At 39.9% G+C, this 20,249-nt stretch overlaps 1 protein-coding gene across 3 annotated transcripts in view; it reads left to right on the forward strand.

Moving 5' to 3' along the window:
• Ube3c (ubiquitin protein ligase E3C) overlaps nucleotides 1-20,249 on the forward strand; it is a 95,886-nt gene that overhangs the window by 36,016 nt on the left and 39,621 nt on the right. For 2 of the 3 annotated variants that reach the window (XM_085691087.2, XM_048440171.3), the window contains exons 11-15: nucleotides 1,266-1,394; nucleotides 5,938-6,095; nucleotides 6,223-6,455; nucleotides 16,529-16,633; nucleotides 18,748-18,835. In XM_085691087.2, the coding sequence (XP_085547213.1) occupies nucleotides 1,266-1,394; nucleotides 5,938-6,095; nucleotides 6,223-6,455; nucleotides 16,529-16,633; nucleotides 18,748-18,835 (713 nt within the window). The remainder of the gene's footprint in view (nucleotides 1-1,265; nucleotides 1,395-5,937; nucleotides 6,096-6,222; nucleotides 6,456-16,528; nucleotides 16,634-18,747; nucleotides 18,836-20,249) is intronic. The other variant, XM_085691088.2, reaches the window with a different exon arrangement.

Raw genomic sequence — 20,249 nt, forward strand, 5'->3', positions numbered from 1 at the left:
CATACTTTTCCCTGTTTGTTTTTTTGCTTGTTTGTTTGTTTGGTTGGTTGGTTGCATGGTTTTTTTTGGGGGGGGGAGGGGAATCTCATATAATCCAGGTTGGCTGCAAACTTGACTGTATAGACCAGACTGACCTCAACCTGAGAGATCCACCTGCCTCTGTATCCCAGGTTGCTGGGATTTAAAGTGTGTGACATTTCACTACTAATTTTTTTAATAAAATTTAATTTTGATTCTATATGTGCAGTGTTTATGATATAGTACATGTACCACAGTGGAGTGTGGATGCCTGCGGACAGTTCTCTGGAAAAACTTTGTTTTTCTTTCTACCACAAACTGACTTGTGTGCTAGTTATTTGAATTCTTTGCCTCTTGCTTTGTATATTAGGCTCAGTGAATACGGGAACAGAGATGTCACATAAAGGACATGTGATTGCTGTGTTGATATTTAAGATATGCAGTCTTCTCTTGTGGTGGCACTGCCTTTAAATGTTTTTCTCATGATCATTCCTAATGTATCTCTTCCATTGTGAAAATTGTTAAATTGCATTTGCTTAATTTGTTGTTGTTTTCCTACTTTGTTTTAAAATGTGTTTAGTAATCACATCCCTGTTTTACAGACATGTTTTTCCATCATCATTAGCCTGTATTTTTGTTGTGTTTCATCTCATATACTGGGATTTGATTTTTTAGGTTTAAATTCTGTTTTTTGTTTCTGACCCAAGGTCTCGGGCTGGTCTTGAACATGTTATGTAGCCAAGACTAGCCTTAAACATTTGGTCTTCCTTCTTCTGTCTCCTAACTGCTGGGATAAAAGTTTATGCCACCACACTAAGCAAATTTAAATTAATATTATTGTATTTTAGTAAACCTTATTGTGGGAGGGCAACCTAAACTTAAGTGAAAGCAGCCATGAGTTCTCAGTACTGATGGATATAGGACTCAATCTCAGGACAGTAAAAGTAGGTGAGAGCCAGACTTTTCTGCAGCTAGGGCACATGTTTTCGTTTGCTTGTTTTCAGTTTCTTTACCACGGGGCCCGTGTCAGATGTGAGCTTTTGTGGAATTAATGTGAGTGTTCTAAATTGTGTACTGTCTTCACTGTATAATTGTGTGACTTTATTTTCTTTGTTGTTGTTCTTTCTTTTATTTTTGACATGGAAATTTGTGGTTTGTTTAGAAAAATATATAGTGTAGCTTTGTTTTTTAAGTTACGATTTGAGTGAATAATTTCTTACTTTTCCTCTTTTTCTGTTTCTCTTCAGGCTTCTCTACAGTTTAGCCTTTAATGCCAGATTTTTGCGGCATCTTTGGTTTCTCATCTCTTCAATGACAACGCAGATGATCACAGGGTATGTGCTGCGTGCAGGCTACAGATTCAGCCTGAGGGCATGGCAAGTAGCAGCTTAAAGAAAGGGTTGCATGGGCATTTAAATTACTGTTGTACTTGTTCTGTCCTTTTTGAAAATTGTATTCTGAATGGCCTCAGTTTCACTCAAACAGAGAAAAATTAGTGCCTAATTTTACAGTTAACTCATTTGTAAGCTTTATTAGCATGTTGGCTTTATCCGAAGGGAAATTTGTTTGGAAAGTCTTAGACATTGGGACTTTTCTCTTTGAAAACTTTGTTTCAATTTATATATGGGGGTGTTTGTTTTACCTGCATTTATATCTGTGTACTACATGTGTTGTTGATTCCTGTGGAGGTCAGAAGAGGCATTGAATCCCTTGAAACTGTACTGGTGGTTGTTAGCTACCTTGGGGGTGCTGAGAATTGAATCCCAGTCCTCAGAAGAGCAGCCAGTGCTCTAAACTATTGAACCATCTCTCCAATCCCTGCTCTGCTCCTTTTGTTTGTTTTTATAAAGCAAAAAACTAACCTGGTCTCTCTGTGCAGCTAGCCTGGCTTGGAGCTTACAGTCCTGGCTCAGCTTCTGGAGTACTAGGAGTAAGGGTGTACACGGTCTCATCCAGAAAACCTCTTATCAGTGGTAGGAAAACTTCCATTCATGTATAGCATTATTCTGAATTACTAGGATCTTAATGATTCTTACATGAATAAGAGTTTTTCTCAGCCCACTGTGGTTGGTGACACTCGTGAAGGCTGAGTGGTTCACCTGGAATCAACAGAGGTTAGAGACACCTAGATTAGATTCATACATAGAAATTTTAAAATAAAAATAAAAGGTTTTGGTGCATTTTAATCCTTCTGACATGACCTTGACTTAAACAATAGTTTACTTAGGGCAAGAGGAGATTGGAGATAATTAGGACACAGGAAATTACCATTGACCTGTAAGTAACCCAGCTTAGCAACAGAGATACTGCTATGGTCTGCCTGATAATTGCCTGTTTGTTTATGACATTTGTCTTTTGGTGAGGAAATGGAGTCATGATGTGTGAAAGAAAAATGATAATGTTAATTATATTAAATTATTAATACTACGTTACAATGGATAAAGGTATATAGAATTTTTAAAAGCAATTTTTAAAGATAGTCAGGAATTTGGAGTTTCTTGTTACTTGTTTACTTTATTAAATATATTCCAGAAACATAAACAGTGTATGTTTGTACTTAACATCTCATCATACTACTTTTGGGAATAAAATGAAAAATGAAACACCTGATTTTTCTGAAAATGACAGTGAATTTAGTTTGAAAATAGTTTCATAGCAAGACTAGCTCAGTAGGGAGACTTAGGTCAGACTTAGGAGACAGTCTCATTGTCTCATCAGGTAACCAAGAGGGCCCATGTACAGATGATATGCAGCCTGTACCTCACTCCAGATGTGTGGGTGGGTTTTTATTTGTTTGTTTTGAGACAAGGTTTCTCTGTGTAGCCCTGACTGTCCTGGAACTCACTCTGTAGTCTACCAGGCTAGCCTTAAACATACAGAGATCCACCTGCCTCTGCTTCCCAATTGCTGGAATTAAAGGAATGTGCTGCCACCGTGACACAACAAAAGGTTTGTTTTTATTCAAGTGTGTTCTTTCCAGTATTTCCCGTTGAAATGTGAGACAGTTTAGTTTCTAACTTACTGAAGCTAAAGCAACCAACAGCCAGCAAACAGGCAACTGTACCAAAGGCTGCTACTCTTCTTGTGGTCACTGCACTGTCCACAGAGGGCTCTCAGGGCATCCTAAGACAGGAGCCCATTCAGCAGGAAAAGCTGAAAACTCTTCAATAGGGGGAGGGAGTACTCTCCACAGACAGGTGCACATCCTTATTCCGAGGGTTACTACAAATGGCAGGGATTCATTTGAAGTCTGTAATCAACCAGCTTTTGATGTCCTACTTGTCACATTAAATTATAGACTTTTTATTTTCTTCCATGTCTCTTGAGATTGATCTGATTTGAGAAGGATATTTGAGTCTGTGTTTGTAATGTTAAGAATGGCCTTTTGTCCATGGCCTCAGAGTCCACTGGTGACTCTTCTTCCAAGTTCCATATTCCTTCATTCAAATAAGAGTGATTAACTTCTTTTGCTCACTTCATGGAATTAAAGAGAGAACAAATAAGTTAATGCTGGTTAACAGCCTTAATCGTGTGCCTGAGTGATCCTGCGGTGGCTTACGGTAATATAAGGACCAAGATTCACAACAAGAGTGATTCAGGGCTTGCTCAGCATTGCTTAAATGTAGGAAACACTGTATACTCAGCAACTGTTTATCACTTGCTGGACCTTGTTCCCTTAAATATTATATGCTTCTTGGTTTTATGTGATTTTTGTGGCTCTTCTCTGATGGGCTAGCAGGCTGACCATTATCTCTACTAATCTCAACAAAATATATGGCAATGAATTAATTTCTTTTGTGTTTATTGGAATTTTTTAAAGATTTATTTTGAAAGACCCCAAAAGCCAAGGGGGTCTCACTTGAAGCCCTCTGCCCAAGAACCAGTCCACTGGATGCAAGAACAAGAGGCAGTTTATTGGATACACAGGTGCCTGTGGACGCTACAGCAACCAAGTTACTGAGCATACCGGGCTGAAGGCACATTTTGTATTTATAGGGATTTAAAAGTTACATAAGAGGCTGCATAGCAACACGCATTTCATTGGTTCTCAAATTGGCGGGTTTAGCTCACCTCGGGAATGGCCCCATGTCTATCCTCGAATTTCTCCGAGAAACCACAAAGCTAGATAGAGAACTCTGCAACAAGTTTTGCTAGAATGCCTTGGGGGTGGGGTACTCCCTCTCCTCAGCCTAGTCAGCGAGTCTGCAAGGGGGAGGGGAGAGGTACGGGGACAGGGGATGACGGACTTTCCTTCTATGACCCAGCTAAATTTCACAGAGTCATTAGCTGAGCCTGGGGGCTTTTTTTCTATGGCTCAGTTAAGTTTCAGCAGAGTTTAACATAGTATGTGAACATGGGGGTCTTTCAGGTATGGGGGGGGCTTCAATTTATTTATTATGTATGCAGTGTTCTGCCTGCATGTCTGCTTGCAGGCCAAAGGGGAGCACCAGATCTCATTAGGGAGGTTGTGAGCCACCATGTGGTTGCTGGGAATTGAACTCAGGACCTCTGGAAGACCAGCCAGTGCTCTTAACCTCTCTCTATCCCCTTTTGAAAAAAATTTTGTGGGTGGTCTGGTGGCACAGTAAGGACTCTCAGGAAGTGGAGCTAGGTCCTATTCTCGTGGGACTGGGCAGGAGAAGAAACCACTGTTGTACCTGCTTAAGTCAGCTCTCAGCTTTCCTGGCTTTGGTAGTATAATAGGACAGTATGTATGGATGGATGGATGCGTGTCCAAGGAGGCTAGAAGAGGACATCAGATCCCTTGTGACTAGAGTTAACAGATTGTTGTGCATAGAGTTCCTGTTCTCATTTTAGACCCTCCCTGAAGGCAGTACCTTGCAGATTCAGAGTCCTATCTTCATCTGCCTCACTCACCAAGACACACACACACACACACACACACTCTCCCAGTAAGAACTAAAAGTCTTCTACTTTGCCACCATACATGTGTGGTATTGCCTCCTTAGTCTTCACCCCTGCTCCTGTCTCCAAAATGCAACTTTTGGGACCACACAACTTTGAGGCCAGCCTAGTCTACAAAGTGAGTTCCAGTACAGTCAGGGCTATTAAAAAAGAAAGAAAGAAAGAAAGGAAGGAAGGAAAGAAGGAAGGAAGGAAGGAAGGAAGGAAGGAAGGAAGGAAGGAAAGAAAAGAAAAGAAAAGAAAGAAATTTTGTGGAAAAAATCCACAGAGAGGCAAGAAAGTATAATGTATATTCAAGAAGGTATAATGTGAATCACGGGTCTCCATTGCAGAAGGGATGTGATGCTTTCTTGTTTTGAAAGAACTAGCATGTGTTCCATATGACAGACTTCCATTAGAAAGAAAGGAACAGATTGCAGCTTGTGATAGGTAATAGAGACACAAATTTTTCTAAAAAATAAACCATCAATATAGCAGGCAGGGGAGCCACTTATAAACATGGACAAGAGGAACAAGGCACTGAGAGGAGTGGAAGCTGTGATTCCTGAAAGTTTTAATTTGTTTTCAATGTGGAACTATTATAAGCTTTCCTGAAATCAGGGGGCTAAGTAAAATGTTCTGTGCTGCCACAAACATTGGCATTTGTTAAATGGAAGCCTGAGGAGAGGGCACAGTTTACCATGCAGGAACCAAATCTTCATCTAAAACTCTCCAGTACTTTGAATTGGGACTATGTCTGCTCTCAGTAGTTGCCTAGCCTTGTGGGTGGCAGGAACAGGGACTCATCAAACAGGTTGATCTGATGGACTCTTGTCTTTTCTGGTGCCTGTTATTAACTTGTGTTGTCTCAGGAAGGGACCTTTCCTTCCTTGTAAATAGTTTTATCGTTAATGTAAATTTATTTTCACTGAATATATTTATCTGATATCTTAATTCCTAAGCTAAAACTTACCTTAAAATAGCCATTTTGTTTCTCCTTTTCCCTACTTTTAGGTCTATGGTGCCATTGCTTCAGGTGATATCAAGGGGTTCACCCATGTCTTTTGAAGACTCTAGTCGAATTATCCCACTCTTTTACCTCTTCAGCTCCTTGTTCAGTCATTCGCTGATTTCCATACATGACAATGAATTTTTTGGTGATCCCATAGAAGGTGAGAATTTTGAAAAATAGGTTTGCTGCTTGTGTCAGGGCCTGTTACTTTGAAAGAGGCTCTTCCCCCCCCCCCTTGCTGTGTATATTGATTAAAAAAAAACTGGTAGAAAATTGGGTTGTTTCAGTTGTAGGTCAGAGACAATCATCCATGATGCCTTTCACTCTGGAGGAGCTAATCCTGCTGTCCCGCTGCCTTCGGGATGCCTGCTTGGGGATCATCAAGCTAGCATATCCGGAAACAAAGCCAGAAGTTCGGGAAGAATATGTCACTGCATTTCAGAGTATTGGGGTCACTACTAATTCTGAGATGCAACAGTGCATACAAATGGAGCAGAAGCGATGGGTTCAGTTGTTCAAGGTATGTGACATGTGGGAGAATGCATCTAGCACAGACTTGTGTCTGCTTGGTTCGTTTCAGAAGAATAGAAATGTAGAGGTTGATTTTAGGCATAATTTTTTATTTAATTTAGTTTTATACTTTAATAAATTAAATAATTTAATTTTCACACCTGAACATGGTGTGAGGATGTCATATCTCCTGGAACTTGAGAAACTGACAGTTGTGAGCTGCCATGTGGGTGTTAGGAATTGAACCTGGCTCCTCTGGAAGAACAACTAAGCCATCTTTATCTCTTCAGCCCAACTTCAGGCATAATTTTAATTTACAAAACTTTTAAAGAAAAACCATATTTTTATTTTATATTTGTTTTGTTTTAAGACTTTGCTTTTGGGCTAGTGAAGTACCTTAGTAGGTAAAGGCTTTCTGCCAAGCCTGGAGACATGAGTTGAGGCCTGAATCACACACAGAAGAAGGAGCTGACTCCTAAACATTGTCTTCTACCTTTCACATGAGTGCTACTGCACAAGATGAGAAGCAAAAGGGGAGGGCAGGACAGAAGGAGAAGAGGGAGGGGAAACTGGTCGGTATGTAAAATAAATGAAAAAAATGTTATTTAAATAAAATTCCATAAAAAAGAAAATGGGGAAAAAATGAAAAGTTAAAACCTTGCTTTTACACAGTTAATACATGAGTAAAATGTCTTAGGACTATTTGACAGGTCGAAGTAGTAATAAAAAATTTTAAATGTTTCCATTTTATTTTTCACTAATAGATCTTTTTGATGGTAAAAAAATTATTTTTGAATCTTTTGTAAAATGGAGTCATAAAGGTAGAATTAGTCTTTGTTTTTTATGCATGCTGTGTACTTATTACTCTAGTATATGTGCATGTCTAACCACGGAGAAAAAGAAGTTATGGGGTACCGTGGCTGGCGTGCTGGTAGGAGACCACTACTGACTTGGGATGGAAAAAAAAAAAGAGCAGAAAAAAAGTGCTTGACTCTGACACTCATGCAATTTCTGCTGCAAACACATCTAGTCAGCTAAAATTGCTCGTTAAAGGAGTAAGAGCAGAAGAAATGCATCTTCCAAATTGAATGCTAGATTTACAAGCCATTAATACCAGCGACCTCTCGCACACTAATGTTCCATGAGAGTCATCAGCTGTCCCTTCAGGTCTTTTATCACTGCTTTTGTCAAGCTATCTATTTAATTGAAAGAAGTTAATTGAATGAAAATGATCAACTAAGCTTGTATTAATATTGCTAATGGAACTTTCTTCTTGGCCATGTTTGGAGAAAGATATCAAGCTAGACTTTAGGAAAGACCCATTAATGCTTGCACTTAACCTGATGGGCTAATTAGGGACTGCTTATTCATCCTACAAGTCCATGAGAGTCTCTCTGCAGCCCATTCTGTCTGATTTTACAACACATTTCACTTAGAAGCATAAGCATTAGCAGTAGTGAAAGTAACTGATAATGTTTTGATTGTGTGAATACAGAGCTAATGCATCATTGAATTCATAATTTGTACAGATTGATGTAATACATGTTTGCACAATTTATTTTAATCACCTCTCTCTGCATTTGTAAGTAAACTTTAAAAGTTTCCTTCTGAGCCCTTCCTTGAAGACGGGCTATTTTGCAACCTCTTCTAGGTTACAAATAAACTAGCTCACCTACTTCAGAGTTGAAATGCTTGTGTGGCCAATCATGGATTTGAGCCATATGGTAGCGTGTATGTTTCTTGTCTATATGTAATTAAGCTCTAGGATCTTTGCTAGTAACACTTCCCTTCTGTGGGACACTGGGTTTTTTGTGTACACTAGAAGATAACTTCACTATTTTACAGTTACTACTGGGTATTTTATAACTTCATATGTCAGTCTTATCTTTGGGGCTTAGGAGTATCTGAATTTAATAATGCTCCATGAGATATTTTACACTCTGACCATAATTTATTTTGTATAAATATTAAATAAAAATTTTGTGAAGCCAAGTGCAATGATGAATGTTAGTAATTAATCCCAAATCTCAAGTTGCCAAGGCAGACTGATTGTAAGCACAGGGTCAGCCTGGGCTATATTGAGTTCAAGACCCTGTCTCAAACACTCTGCTCTGAAATTTAGGTCAACATTCACTTTGTGTGTACTTTGACCTAACCCCGTGAAAAGAAATGAAATCCTGTTTTAGATAGCTTTGTATCTTACTACCATATTTAATAGGACTTATCAAAAGCAGTGTGTCAGGGAGGCAGACACATCTGTGTGCATTGCCACATAGAGAGCAGAAAGTGCTGTAGTAGATTCTTGCTGTCTTGATGTATGTGTAAGTGAAAGAGATTGAACCCAGGGCTTTGTACATGCTAGGTATGCATTCTACCACTGAACTACATACAAAATCTTAATAGTTTGCTTTCTTTTTGATACAGGATTGGTTTAGGTTTGAAACTGTGTTTTAACAAAGACCTTGGCCTTAAATAGAATTGTTTAAAGGACATGTCCGCAACCTATTTTATACTACTTACTATGAGTTGAGTCCTTGAAATTATACAAACCAGTATGGCTCATGAGTGATCAACTGCTATTAACTATTCTTGTAGGAGAAAATGACCTTTATATCAAATAACAGAAACAATAAGGAGTAGTCACTTTTTCCTAAAAGCAAGCATTGCCTGTCTGTTCATATAATAATGATTCTGTGTGGGAGATGTTAAATGTTGTCTCTGTACAGAGCCAGCCATGTTTTTCTGAAAGTACCAAAATGTCAGCACTATTTCTGTGTATTGCAGTTCCAAATTAGTGTTGAAATATTTGTGATAAAACCAACCAAAGGAAGTGAAAGTATTTGCTATTGATTTCTGGCTTTCTGTTGACTGACAGAATTGTAAGCAGGCGCTGAGATGAGGCTTTGTCCTCGAGTGTAAGCATTTTCATTTTTCAGTCACAGAAGACCCTCTTGAATTAATTTGTGTGAGAGGCTCTGTTGTCTGGTCACAGAACATAGAATTTAAGTGCTTTGAGTCATCTTTACTTGTCACTGTAGGAATTGAGATTGGTTCCTAAGTTCTGCATCAACATTGTTAAAGCAGATCATGCATTTATCAACTTTATAAACTTCTTTTTGAAGTGTAATTTATGGCTGTAATCACTTTAACCCTATGAAGAGGTGTAAATCCTGCTTGATGTGCCTTATCAAAGGCAGTGTGTCAGGGAGGTAGGTACACAATATGTGTTGCCACATAGAGAGCAGAGGGTGCTATGGGAGATGATTCTTGCTCTCCTGATTATAAGTTTGTATTTTCTGCTTGAAAGGAAAAAAGTGTGCTGGATGTGTTGGTGAATCTGGTACATCCCAGCACTCAGGAGTGAAGGCTGACTTGCTCACAGGACATAGAAAAACAAAGCTGAAACTTGGCTATTAGCTTCCTTTCTGCTGACTAGTCCTCATACTGTAGACCCAGTCACAAGTTCATGTCTAAGGAAGTCTTACGCCATAGTGGAGAAGCTACTGTGTTCTTTGTTTACTGAAGATGATATACCTATCATGTTACCATCTAAATATATGCCTATAGAGTAGTTCTGCTGTCAGCTTTGGTCAGAAAAAGCTTCTCTTTACAGTGATCAGCAATTACTGCAGTGATTCATAACTGACTAAATTACTAAGAATAAATGACCCATAAATGGGACATCCATATTTGTCTTAGTATTTCTGTTGCTGTGAAGAGACACTATGGCATCTCTTATAAAGGAAACCATTTTATTGGGGGCTGGCTTACAGTTCAGAGGTTTAATCAGTCCATTATCATCATGGCAGGAAGCATGGCAGCATGCAAGCAGACATGGTGCTGGAGAAATAGCTGAGAGCTCTATCACTGGATCTGAAGGCAGTAGGAAAAGAGAGTGACACCAGGCCTAACTTGAGCATCTGAATCCTCCAAGCCTGTCCCCAGTGACACACTTCCAATAAGGCCGCATCTCCTAATAGTGCCGTTCCCTGTGTGTCTATTTTCATTCAATTCACTACAATATCTGAGGCTGTGGACCATAATAGATGAATTGGTAGAAAGAATACATGAATTAGAGAAAGGGAGTAGGTGTAGAATGCTGACTTCCAGGCATGACATGGCTGCTGCACTCTTGAACTCATAGCAGCTTTGCTTGTCTTTACAGTATTAGGTCCTCAATAGCCTATCATTGAGATTCGAGGAGCTCCTAAGATAAGATTTAAGATGTGCAGTTCATGAAAGAGGGAGAGAATTTTTCTTCAATAATATAGCCACTGGTAAGGCACTCATGATTCTATAAACAGACTCACCTGTGCTCCTATTAACAGCTATAACAAATCTTACTGGAATGCTCACACAAGAAGACATGGAAGGAGGAGGGATGAGGAAAAGGCATGGGATGGGGAGGGGACTGAGACAATGAATGTTGGGAAGCAGAGGCAGGAGGATCTCTGTGAGTTCAAGGCCAACTTGGTCTACAGAGAGAGAGTTCCAGGACAGACTCCAAAACTACACAGAGAAACCCTGTCTTCAAAAGGAAACAAACAAACAAAAAACCCACAGTTTTATGTAAAATTAATGCATATCAATTTCAAAAAACATTATGAAGATGTGGCTTAGAAGTAAGTAGAATGTTTGCCTAGCATAGGCAGGTTCTTGGGTTCTGCCCTAATCACTAAAGAAAAAAGACAGACAATACAACAGCCCAAATTTTTTTTTAATATTTATTTATTTTTATGTATACAATATTCTGTCTGTGTGTATGTCTGCAGGCCAGAAGAGGGCACAGACCTCATTAGAGATGGTTGTGAGCCACCATGTGGTTGCCGGGAATTGAACTCAGGACCTTTGGAAGAGCAGGCAATGCTCTTAACCACTGAGCCATCTCTCCAGCCCCCAACAGCCCAAATTTTTAACAAAATAAATGGATTCAAACACAGTGTTCTAGCTGCAATCCTGATGTGCATTTTTCACCAGGAGTTCCAGAGTGGTATTGCATTTTGTAAAGCTGAGCCTATCATTATTGAGGGTTGGCTGGATGTTTGTTGGTTTGGTTTTGTTTTTTAACTTTTTGGTGGCTAATTGAAGTGAATATAAGTTAACAATTTTTTTTTTCTTTCAGGTATCTAACAAAGTTGTTTCAAAATACAGCTTTCTGTATTTTGTGATAGCTATCTTTAGTGATAACTGAGGGCTGTGTACAAGGTTCACTTGTAAGGCAGCTCACACCTAATGTTCCAAGCCTTCACCATTGATTCCATAAGCAACCGAGTGCTGCCCTGTGCTAGGGATTGGAAGATGAACTTGGACTGGGTCCTGACATTGTCATTGTGTAGTGAAGGCGTGCGGTAGACTCATTATCTTCTTTCCATTCCCTGTAGGAGAACCCCTTCTGTCGGGTGACGCTTCTGTGGCTGCTTGCCACTGGTTTTCTCACATTTCTTTGAATATGTTCTTCATTTGAAATCAAATCTTTAAAAAGTTTTGTATTTATCACATTGCACTTCAGTACCTAGAAGTGTTTTACTGCTGAGTGTGCTTTGTATAGAGCTCCTTAAAGAAGAATCATCCATAGCCAGGTCAGGTGGCACATACCTGTGAATTTCTGGCACCAGGCAAGACTGCAAGTTTGTGGCCGCTTGGGCTATCAAGGAAGTTAAGGCCCTTCTAGGCAACTTACAGAGACTCTATCTCAAAACGTACAAAGAGCCAGGTGGTGGTGGTGCACACCTTTAATTCCAGCACCCAGAAAACTTCTACAATACAGTGTTAGCAGCTTTTATGAATACAATGTTATACTTGCTTGCTATGTTAAATGCTGTCCCTTATCCTAGATCAATGACTTACATTAAATGCTCAGAAATAAAATCACTCAGTACTTGGAAATGTACACAGTTATTATACATGCTCTATTACATTCACATCTAACATAGTAACTAAACTTTGTTTCTTTGCTTTTGTTTCTTATGAACCACATTGGTGCTCAAATCCTTCAGACTCATCTCTCTAATAGTTCAAAGTGGCAGTTTGTCTGGCTCCCCTTGAACCAGTGATAGACTGAGGTGTAGAATGATGGTGTGCCTATGTGTGGATATTTTTCACTCTCCCAGAATATCCCCACATGCTGGAGAGACAGGGAACCACAAGGTCAAATCTGTAGATTCACTTTGGGCAGATTTTTATAGCCTTTGTTCAAAGTTAGCTGAGATGAGTGCACCTGTGACTTCGTTACAACATATACCTAAGAATCTTGGAGTCTTTATGTTTGGATACATTTATCCAGAAAATTGATTAATTAACAGAAAGAAAACCCATCTTTTGAATTTGAATTGAGCATCTGGTAATTCAGTTTAAAGCCTTTCTTCAGTTAGCCTTACCTTTATCATATTTAGTAAACTTACATGCGTCCTTGCTTTCTTCTTTTAGTTTTTTGAGACAGTTTCTCTGTGATATAGCCCTGGCTGTCCTAGAACTGGCTCTGTAGACCAGGCTGGCCTCTAACTTGAGATCCAGCTGCCTCTGCTTCCCAAGTGCTGGGATTTAAGGTGTGCACCACCACACCCAGCTTCTGATGGCTGTTTTTAAGAGTATCCCAACAACAGTAACAAAAATCCGAACAAAAAGTGGGGTATTTCAACATCTTCTGTGCTTCCCCCACAGTCCCACTAGCACTGCAGTGCTAATGAAAAGGGTGTCACCCAGAATAAAGATTCTTAAGGACATGTCACACCAGTTGTGTCCACACCATTCTGTGAATTGACAGCATTGGTGTCTGTGTGTAACAGATGAGAGAATTTGAGAGAATTGTTAAGGTTGTCCTGGTTTGTAGAAAGGATTAAAATTAGCAGCATGCCGGGCAGTGGTGATACACGCCTTTAATCCCAGCACTTGTCTGTGAATTTGAGGCCAGCTTGGTCTGTAGAGTGAGTTCCAGGATTGGCTTCATAGCTACTGAAAAACCCTGGCTCGAAGACCCCCCCAAAAAAAAAAGACCCAAAACAAGCAACACGTTTTCTTTCAAGATGGGGTCACAGTTAGAAATGCGTAATTTGGTGGCTGCAAACCCAGTAGAATGTGTTTACATGAGCCTAGATGACACAGGCTGCCTCAATCCTTACTGTATTACAGCCTTCCTGTTGTACGGAAAAGCCATTCTTGGCTGAAGTGTTACTTAGTTCATCTACTCCTTTTTATTCTGACTCCAAGCCAGTGGTTTTTTGTCACGTATCCTGTAGTCCCTCAAACTATAAACTGAAGCCCACTCCTCTTCTTTGTTCTGCTGGTGTGTGCGTGCGTGTATGCGTGTGTATGTATATAGTTTTGGCTGTTCTGGAACTCACTCTGTAGATCAGGCTCTCCTCAAACTCACAGAGCACCTGCCTCTGCTTCCCAAGTGCTGGGATTAAAAGGTACACACCACCACCATCTGGCATGTACTTTCTAGTGGCTACCTATGCAGACTTAGCCTTCGTTTTTGCTAAAGGCTGCATTGCACTTGGATGTTTCATTAATGAGTGTGGATAGAAGCAATATGAAAACAAATCTAGTCATATTTTCATGGTTTCATAAAATTTATATTTTTCTTTAAGTCTCAGAAGAAAAGTAGTTTATATAGAGGAAAAATATTGTTTGTCAATTAAGAGTGTTTAACACTAGTTGTAAGAGATAAAATACACATTTTCTGGTTCATTTGAATTTCAGCTAAATCACAAATATTTTTAAAAAGATAAGTTTGAGCTAGGCAGTGGTGGCACTCGCCTATATTCCTAACTCTCAGGAGGCAGAGGCAGGTAGATCTCTGTGAGCTCAAAGCTAGTCTGGTCTAGAGAACAAGTTCTAGGACAGGCTCCAAAACTACACAGAAACTGGGCTTGAAAAAAACAAAACAAAGCAAAAAAATGAGAAAAAAGAAAAAAAGTTAAATTTGCCTCCTAAAATTTTGAACAAACTTATTCTACTTACATTTTTCCCAAGAGTTTTTAATTATTGTGTTATTTTTAATTTTTAATTGTAAATTTTTAATTATATGTAAGTGTCTGGGGGTATGTGCACATGAGTGCATGTTACAACAGAAGTAGAGAAGAAGGTGTTAGATCCCTTGCAACTGGAGTTACTGGCAGCGGTGAATCATCCCACAAGTCTGGAAGGTAGAAACTGAACTCAGGTCTCTGAAAGAGCAATATGCAGTTTTAACTGCTGGGCTGTCTCTTCAGCTCCCCTCCCCCTTCTTATATTTTTAAAAAGGTTGTTTCATATTTATATGAAATTGGCACTAGATTTTATAGATGATGTGTAACACATTTATTGGCGGGAGGGGTGTGCATGTACAATGTGTGCAAGCTTATGTATGAAGGTTATTATATAACCTGTGGGAGTTGGTTCTCTCCATCAGGTTCTTCCTGGGGTTAAACTCAGTTGTCAGTATTGGTACTAAGCATCTTTACTCACTGAACAATTTTGCCAGTATAAAGAGTAGATCTTTTTAAGATAGTACTGCTAGATTTCTTTAATCCTGTCTAATAACTTTTGATCCAAGACTAGTTACTGAAAACTACTAGATCCCTAAGTAATTTGTTGGGCTCTCTTCCCAAGGAGCTCGTGACATAGCAAAAACAGAGCTTGCTCCAAGAACATGCAAAGGACATTCATAGCTGTTATGTTACAGTTGGGTAGCACGGCCAGCTTGGAAATTATACCAAGATAAAAGACTGTGGAAAATTGATTAGCTCCAGAGGAACAGACAAGGTGTGTGGGGAAAATAGAGATTTAGGGTGCTATTTCACCCACATCCCTTGTGTGGTATTTTTCAGAAAAACTAGGGGAAAAAAAATCTCGAATAATGGGATATGAGCTTTGTTACAGCCTAGGTGAGCTATTGCACTGCCAGAGTTGTGTCGTAAACGTTCTAGCCAAGAGGTGGCCCACACCTTTAATCCCAGCACTCAGGAGGCAGGCGAATCTCTGTGAGTTCGAGGCCAGCCTGGTCTACAGAGTGAGTTCCAAAACAGCCAGGGCTACACAGAGAAACCCTGCCTCAAGAAAAAAAAAAATTCTAGCCAAGTTAAGAGCACTTGCTCCTCTTGCAAAGGACCCAGGTTCAGTTTCTAGGACCCACATGGTTGCTCACAACCACCTAGAACTCTAGTTCCAGGAAATGCGGTGCTCTTTTTTGACCTCCAAGGGCACTAGGTACACACTCATGGTGCACATACATACATGCAGGCAAAACACTTATAAAATAAATCTAAAGGGGATTGCTATTAAAGAAAAGAATTTCAAACAAAGTGTGGTGATGCATGCCTGTAATCACTGGCTCTTGGGAATTAGAAACAGGAGGATTTGGAATTTAAGAGGATTTTAGACTGAGCTGTATGAGAACTTTTTTGCGAAAACAAAAAAAAATAATTTTATCCACTTCATGGTGCTTTTTTGCTGGGGGGGAGAGTGGGAATGTGTGTATCTGATGTGTACAGGTACCCCTAGAGACCAGAAGAGGGTCTAGATCCTCTAGAACTAGAATTACAAGTTTTGTTTGTGAGCCACCTGATCTGAGTGCTGTGAACTAAACTTGGATTCTTTACAAGAGAAGAAAGTTGTTCTTAATAACTGAGACTTAATAACTGAGACATCTCGGCTGAGTGATGACGACACACGCCTTTAATCCCAGCACTTGAGAGGTAGAGGCAGGCAGATCTCTGTGAGTTAGAGGTCAGCCTGGTCTACATAGTGAGTTCCAGGACAGCTTGGACTGTTTCACTTAGAAGTCCTGTCTTGAAACCCCACAAAATAATAATAATGATAACAATTTAGTCATCTCTTCAGTCCCCTAACACCCTATTTAAAGACCACTCTGTGTGTGCACTTGTGTTGCTTTTCTGTTTCTGTTGGTAGACAACTAGTTTATTCCTCTAGCATGTTCTTGTGGTCCCTAAAGGAAACTTTTTGTAAGCTAGAAAAACCCACATTCATTTTATTAGATAGAAAAGTACCTATGTCTTCTGGCATCTGGTTGGCGGTGCTGCCTGCTCTGTGAGGTGTTAGTCACTGAGTAGTTCATATGACACTGCTGTTCTTCCTCTTCAGGTCATCACCAACCTAGTGAAAATGCTGAAGTCTAGAGACACAAGGAGAAATTTCTGTCCTCCAAACCACTGGCTGTCAGAACAAGAGGATATCAAAGCAGATAAAGTTAGTGAAAAACCTCCTTAATAGTTTTCATTAAAAATGGTTTCTCATTGTATTTCTGGGGAGAGTAAGTCTTTTAAAATTATTTAACTCTTCATTTAACTTCTGAGTAGGTATCAGTGTTGTCTGCAATGCTAACTCTTGGTCAGAGGGCAAGATAAGTAGCAACAGCCTTGGCCTAGACTGCGTCCTAATTATTTTTATCTGATTGGGTTTTTGTTTTGTTTTGTTTTGTTTTTTTGCCTCAGGTTAGACTGAAGCCCAGTATTTGTCTATTAGAATTGAAATTAATTTTACTTTTAGTTGTACTACCAATAAAAGTATTTTCATTAGTTAAAAAAGATGGGCTTTAGGCTATCTGAGGGGCCAACATAATAAAATATTGTGAAGATTTGAACCTAAAGCGGATTAAATCTTCTAGACCATCAGAACGAGAGTGTAGCGTCCACTTTGACCAGCAAAGAAAACATAACACCGGATTCTTCCCAAAGCAGTTTAATCAGGAACCTTGAATAATCTTCTGACCCCCGGGGAAAGCCAGCCCACAGCTAAAATAGCCTCTGGGTAGCCAACCCCAGCATACTATGTGGGAAATGCAGATAGATCCAGAAACACAGAAGGAAGCCAGATCCTTAGCCTCAGCCATGTATGGAGTTATTTACAACCGAGAGCCCTTACCATTCGCAGGGAGGGGGGTGGAAGGCAGAAGCCAGCGCCATCTTAAAGGTGCGGCAGCTCACTACACGAGAGTTTATAACAGAGGGCCTCAGATGGTCCCAGAGAAATTCACCACTAATGCATTTTATAATCTTTGAGAGTAGGGCTGGAGAGATGGCTCAGAGGTTAAGAGCACTGACTGCTCTTCCAGAGGCCCTAAGTTCAATTCCCAGCAACCACATGGTGGCTCACAACCATCTATAATGAGATCTGGTGCCCTCTTCTGGCATTCAGGCAGACATGGAAAGAATGTTGTATACATAATAAATTAAATAAATAAATAAATCTTTAAAAAAAAGAATCTTTGAGAGTAGAGAGAAGGGGGGGTTAGAATAGGGATGCGGGTACAACAAGAAGCCAACACAGGAGTGTGGCAGGACAGTGGGGGTATGACTGGATCCTTGGGGAAAACCCATCTTCAAGTTGAGCCTGAGGCCTCCAGCCCTGCCCACTGGCAGAGTCTGCAAATGGGCAGATTTTGCAAAGTGACCAGCTCCAGGGCCCAGGTAGGTAACTCTAAGGAACTTTTCCTGCCAACACAAAAAGTCTTTAACACAGTGGTAGATTGAGGTGTGGTGGGTGACCTGTCACAGTAGAGGCTGCTGGAGTGTGAGGACAAGTAGGGATTCCTGAGAGCCTCTCTTCCCAGACATAGACACTGTCTTGGGAACTCTGAGCAACACTGAAAATAACCACATGGACTGGTCTGGTATAGTAACGCCACAAAATCACAGTAGCACTCAAGAGAAAAAGACCTTCATCCATCAATTTTATAGAATATAAAGGAACCATTTCATTATTTTGAAGACTTTTCTGAAAAGAAAAAAGTAGTAAACATTTGACCTGCCTCTCTAGGGCTATCTAGATAGCATTGATGCCTTCCTGCTATGTGTCTTCCAGATAATGGGTGTCTTATCTTGTGGGTTCTGGGAAAGGTGTAACCTGCCACATACATATTGGGCCTAGTGCTCTAAGCCTCTCTTAAGTAGTGAGTATGAAATTTGAACCTTCATTATAATAAAAAAAATTACAAAGACCAAAACTAAGGGATGAAAAAAAATTATAGATTAAAGCAAAACTTAAGAGAACTTTCTCTACTTATCTTACTTGAATACTAATTCATCCAAATTAATTGGGAAAAGAAAAATTTTAAAGGAAGTAAGTTTAATAGTTAGTTTTTTAAGTGATATGCTTTGTTTTGTAGTTATATCATTGTTAATTTACTCTGCCCAGACTGTCACCAATTCACTTTAAAGTATCTGAGGCTAGAATATGAGGACATGAAAGGCACCCTGCCCTGAACAGGGATAGACAGCCAGCTCCTTAAGGAATTGTAGGTTCCGATGCCATCAGATAGTACTAAGGCCGAAGAAAGTGCTGACAGCAATTGGTTCCCACAGGTCACCCAGCTCTATGTACCTGCATCTAGACATGTGTGGCGGTTCCGGAGGATGGGCAGGATTGGCCCACTGCAGTCCACCCTGGAGGGTAAGTTCTCCTCACCTGGAACTGCTTTTCACAAGGGCAAATACTCTGCAACATTCAGTCCTTTACTATTAGCTCTGTGATTTTTTTTTTCTGAACACCACACAGCACTTCATCTAATAACAATCAACTTGTGAATGAAAATGATTGTTACCTCAACTTTTCTGAAAGGTGGAACTGTAGGGCAAGCAGCATGAGACAGTAGGGTTCTGTGTATCGTAGCTGTTTCTTTTGATCACTCTGCACAATTTCATTGAGTAGTTAATGCCGTTTAAAACCTTTGATTTGATTATTTTGTCAGTCTTTGGTGGTTATGAATGTAGCTGCTATTATCAGTGTATAAGTGTTTGTATGAAGGTAAATACTGGAAGAATCTAAGTCACTGCAAACATGTGTTTAACTTTATAAAAGACTGCAGAACTGTGCTTTGAAGTAGCTATGGAACCTTGCATTCACCACAGATGTATGATTTATGCACTGCTACTTTGTATCCCAGCCAGTCCTTGGGATTGTCATATTTTGCTTTGGTTGGTTGATTTTTACTTCTTTGACAGAGTATGTAGCCTTACCTGGTGTAGCAATCTCCCAAATCCTGAGATTAAAGGTGTGCTCCACCATGTCTTCCTGGGATGTTATGGATGTAATATGGCCATTTCAATAATGAATAGTAGCTATGGTTGCGTGGCCCTTCAACATACTGGTATTGAGGGAGGAACTCGTGGGCTTCACAACTTCTGAGGAGCTATTAGCACTTTATGTTTGTAAGGAAGTAGGAGTCATTTTCTTCCTTTTTCTTTTTTTTTTAAATATTTATTTATTTATTTAGTCTGCATGCCTGCACACACCAGGAGAGGGCACCAGATCTCATTATAGATGGTTATGAGCTACTATGTGGTTGCTGGGAACTGAACTCAGAACCTCTGGAAGAGCAGCCAGTGCTCTTAACCTCTGAGCCATCTCTCTAGCCCGGGAGTCATTTTCTTTAGTAATATAGCCCCATGTTCCAGTATTAACTCCCTTCCCATATTCTTTTTTCCTTTTCTTTCTGTTTTTTGGTTTTTCGAGACAGGGTTTCTCTGCGTAACAGTCCTGGCTGCCCTAGATCTTACTTTGTAGACCAGGCTGTCCTTGAACTCAATAAAATCCACCTGCCTCTGCCTCCAAGTGCTAGGATTAAAGGCATGTGTCACCACTGCCTAACTTCTGGGTTCTTATAAGCAGCTCTAGTTAAACTCAGTAGATCACAGAAAAGATGAGAGTTGGGAGATTAGTTGTGAGGAAAGTGGTCAGCAAGAATTGGAGGAGGATAAGAAGATCATGGGCTATGAATATGATCACCATAAATTTTGTGAAATTGTCAAAACCTTTGTTTGTTTTTCTTTTTTGAAACAGAGGGTTTTTTTAATAGCTTTGGGGC

The sequence above is a fragment of the Myodes glareolus genome, chromosome 6 (assembly GCF_982192425.1).
Source record: "Myodes glareolus chromosome 6, mMyoGla1.1, whole genome shotgun sequence".
NCBI lineage: Eukaryota > Metazoa > Chordata > Mammalia > Rodentia > Cricetidae > Myodes > Myodes glareolus.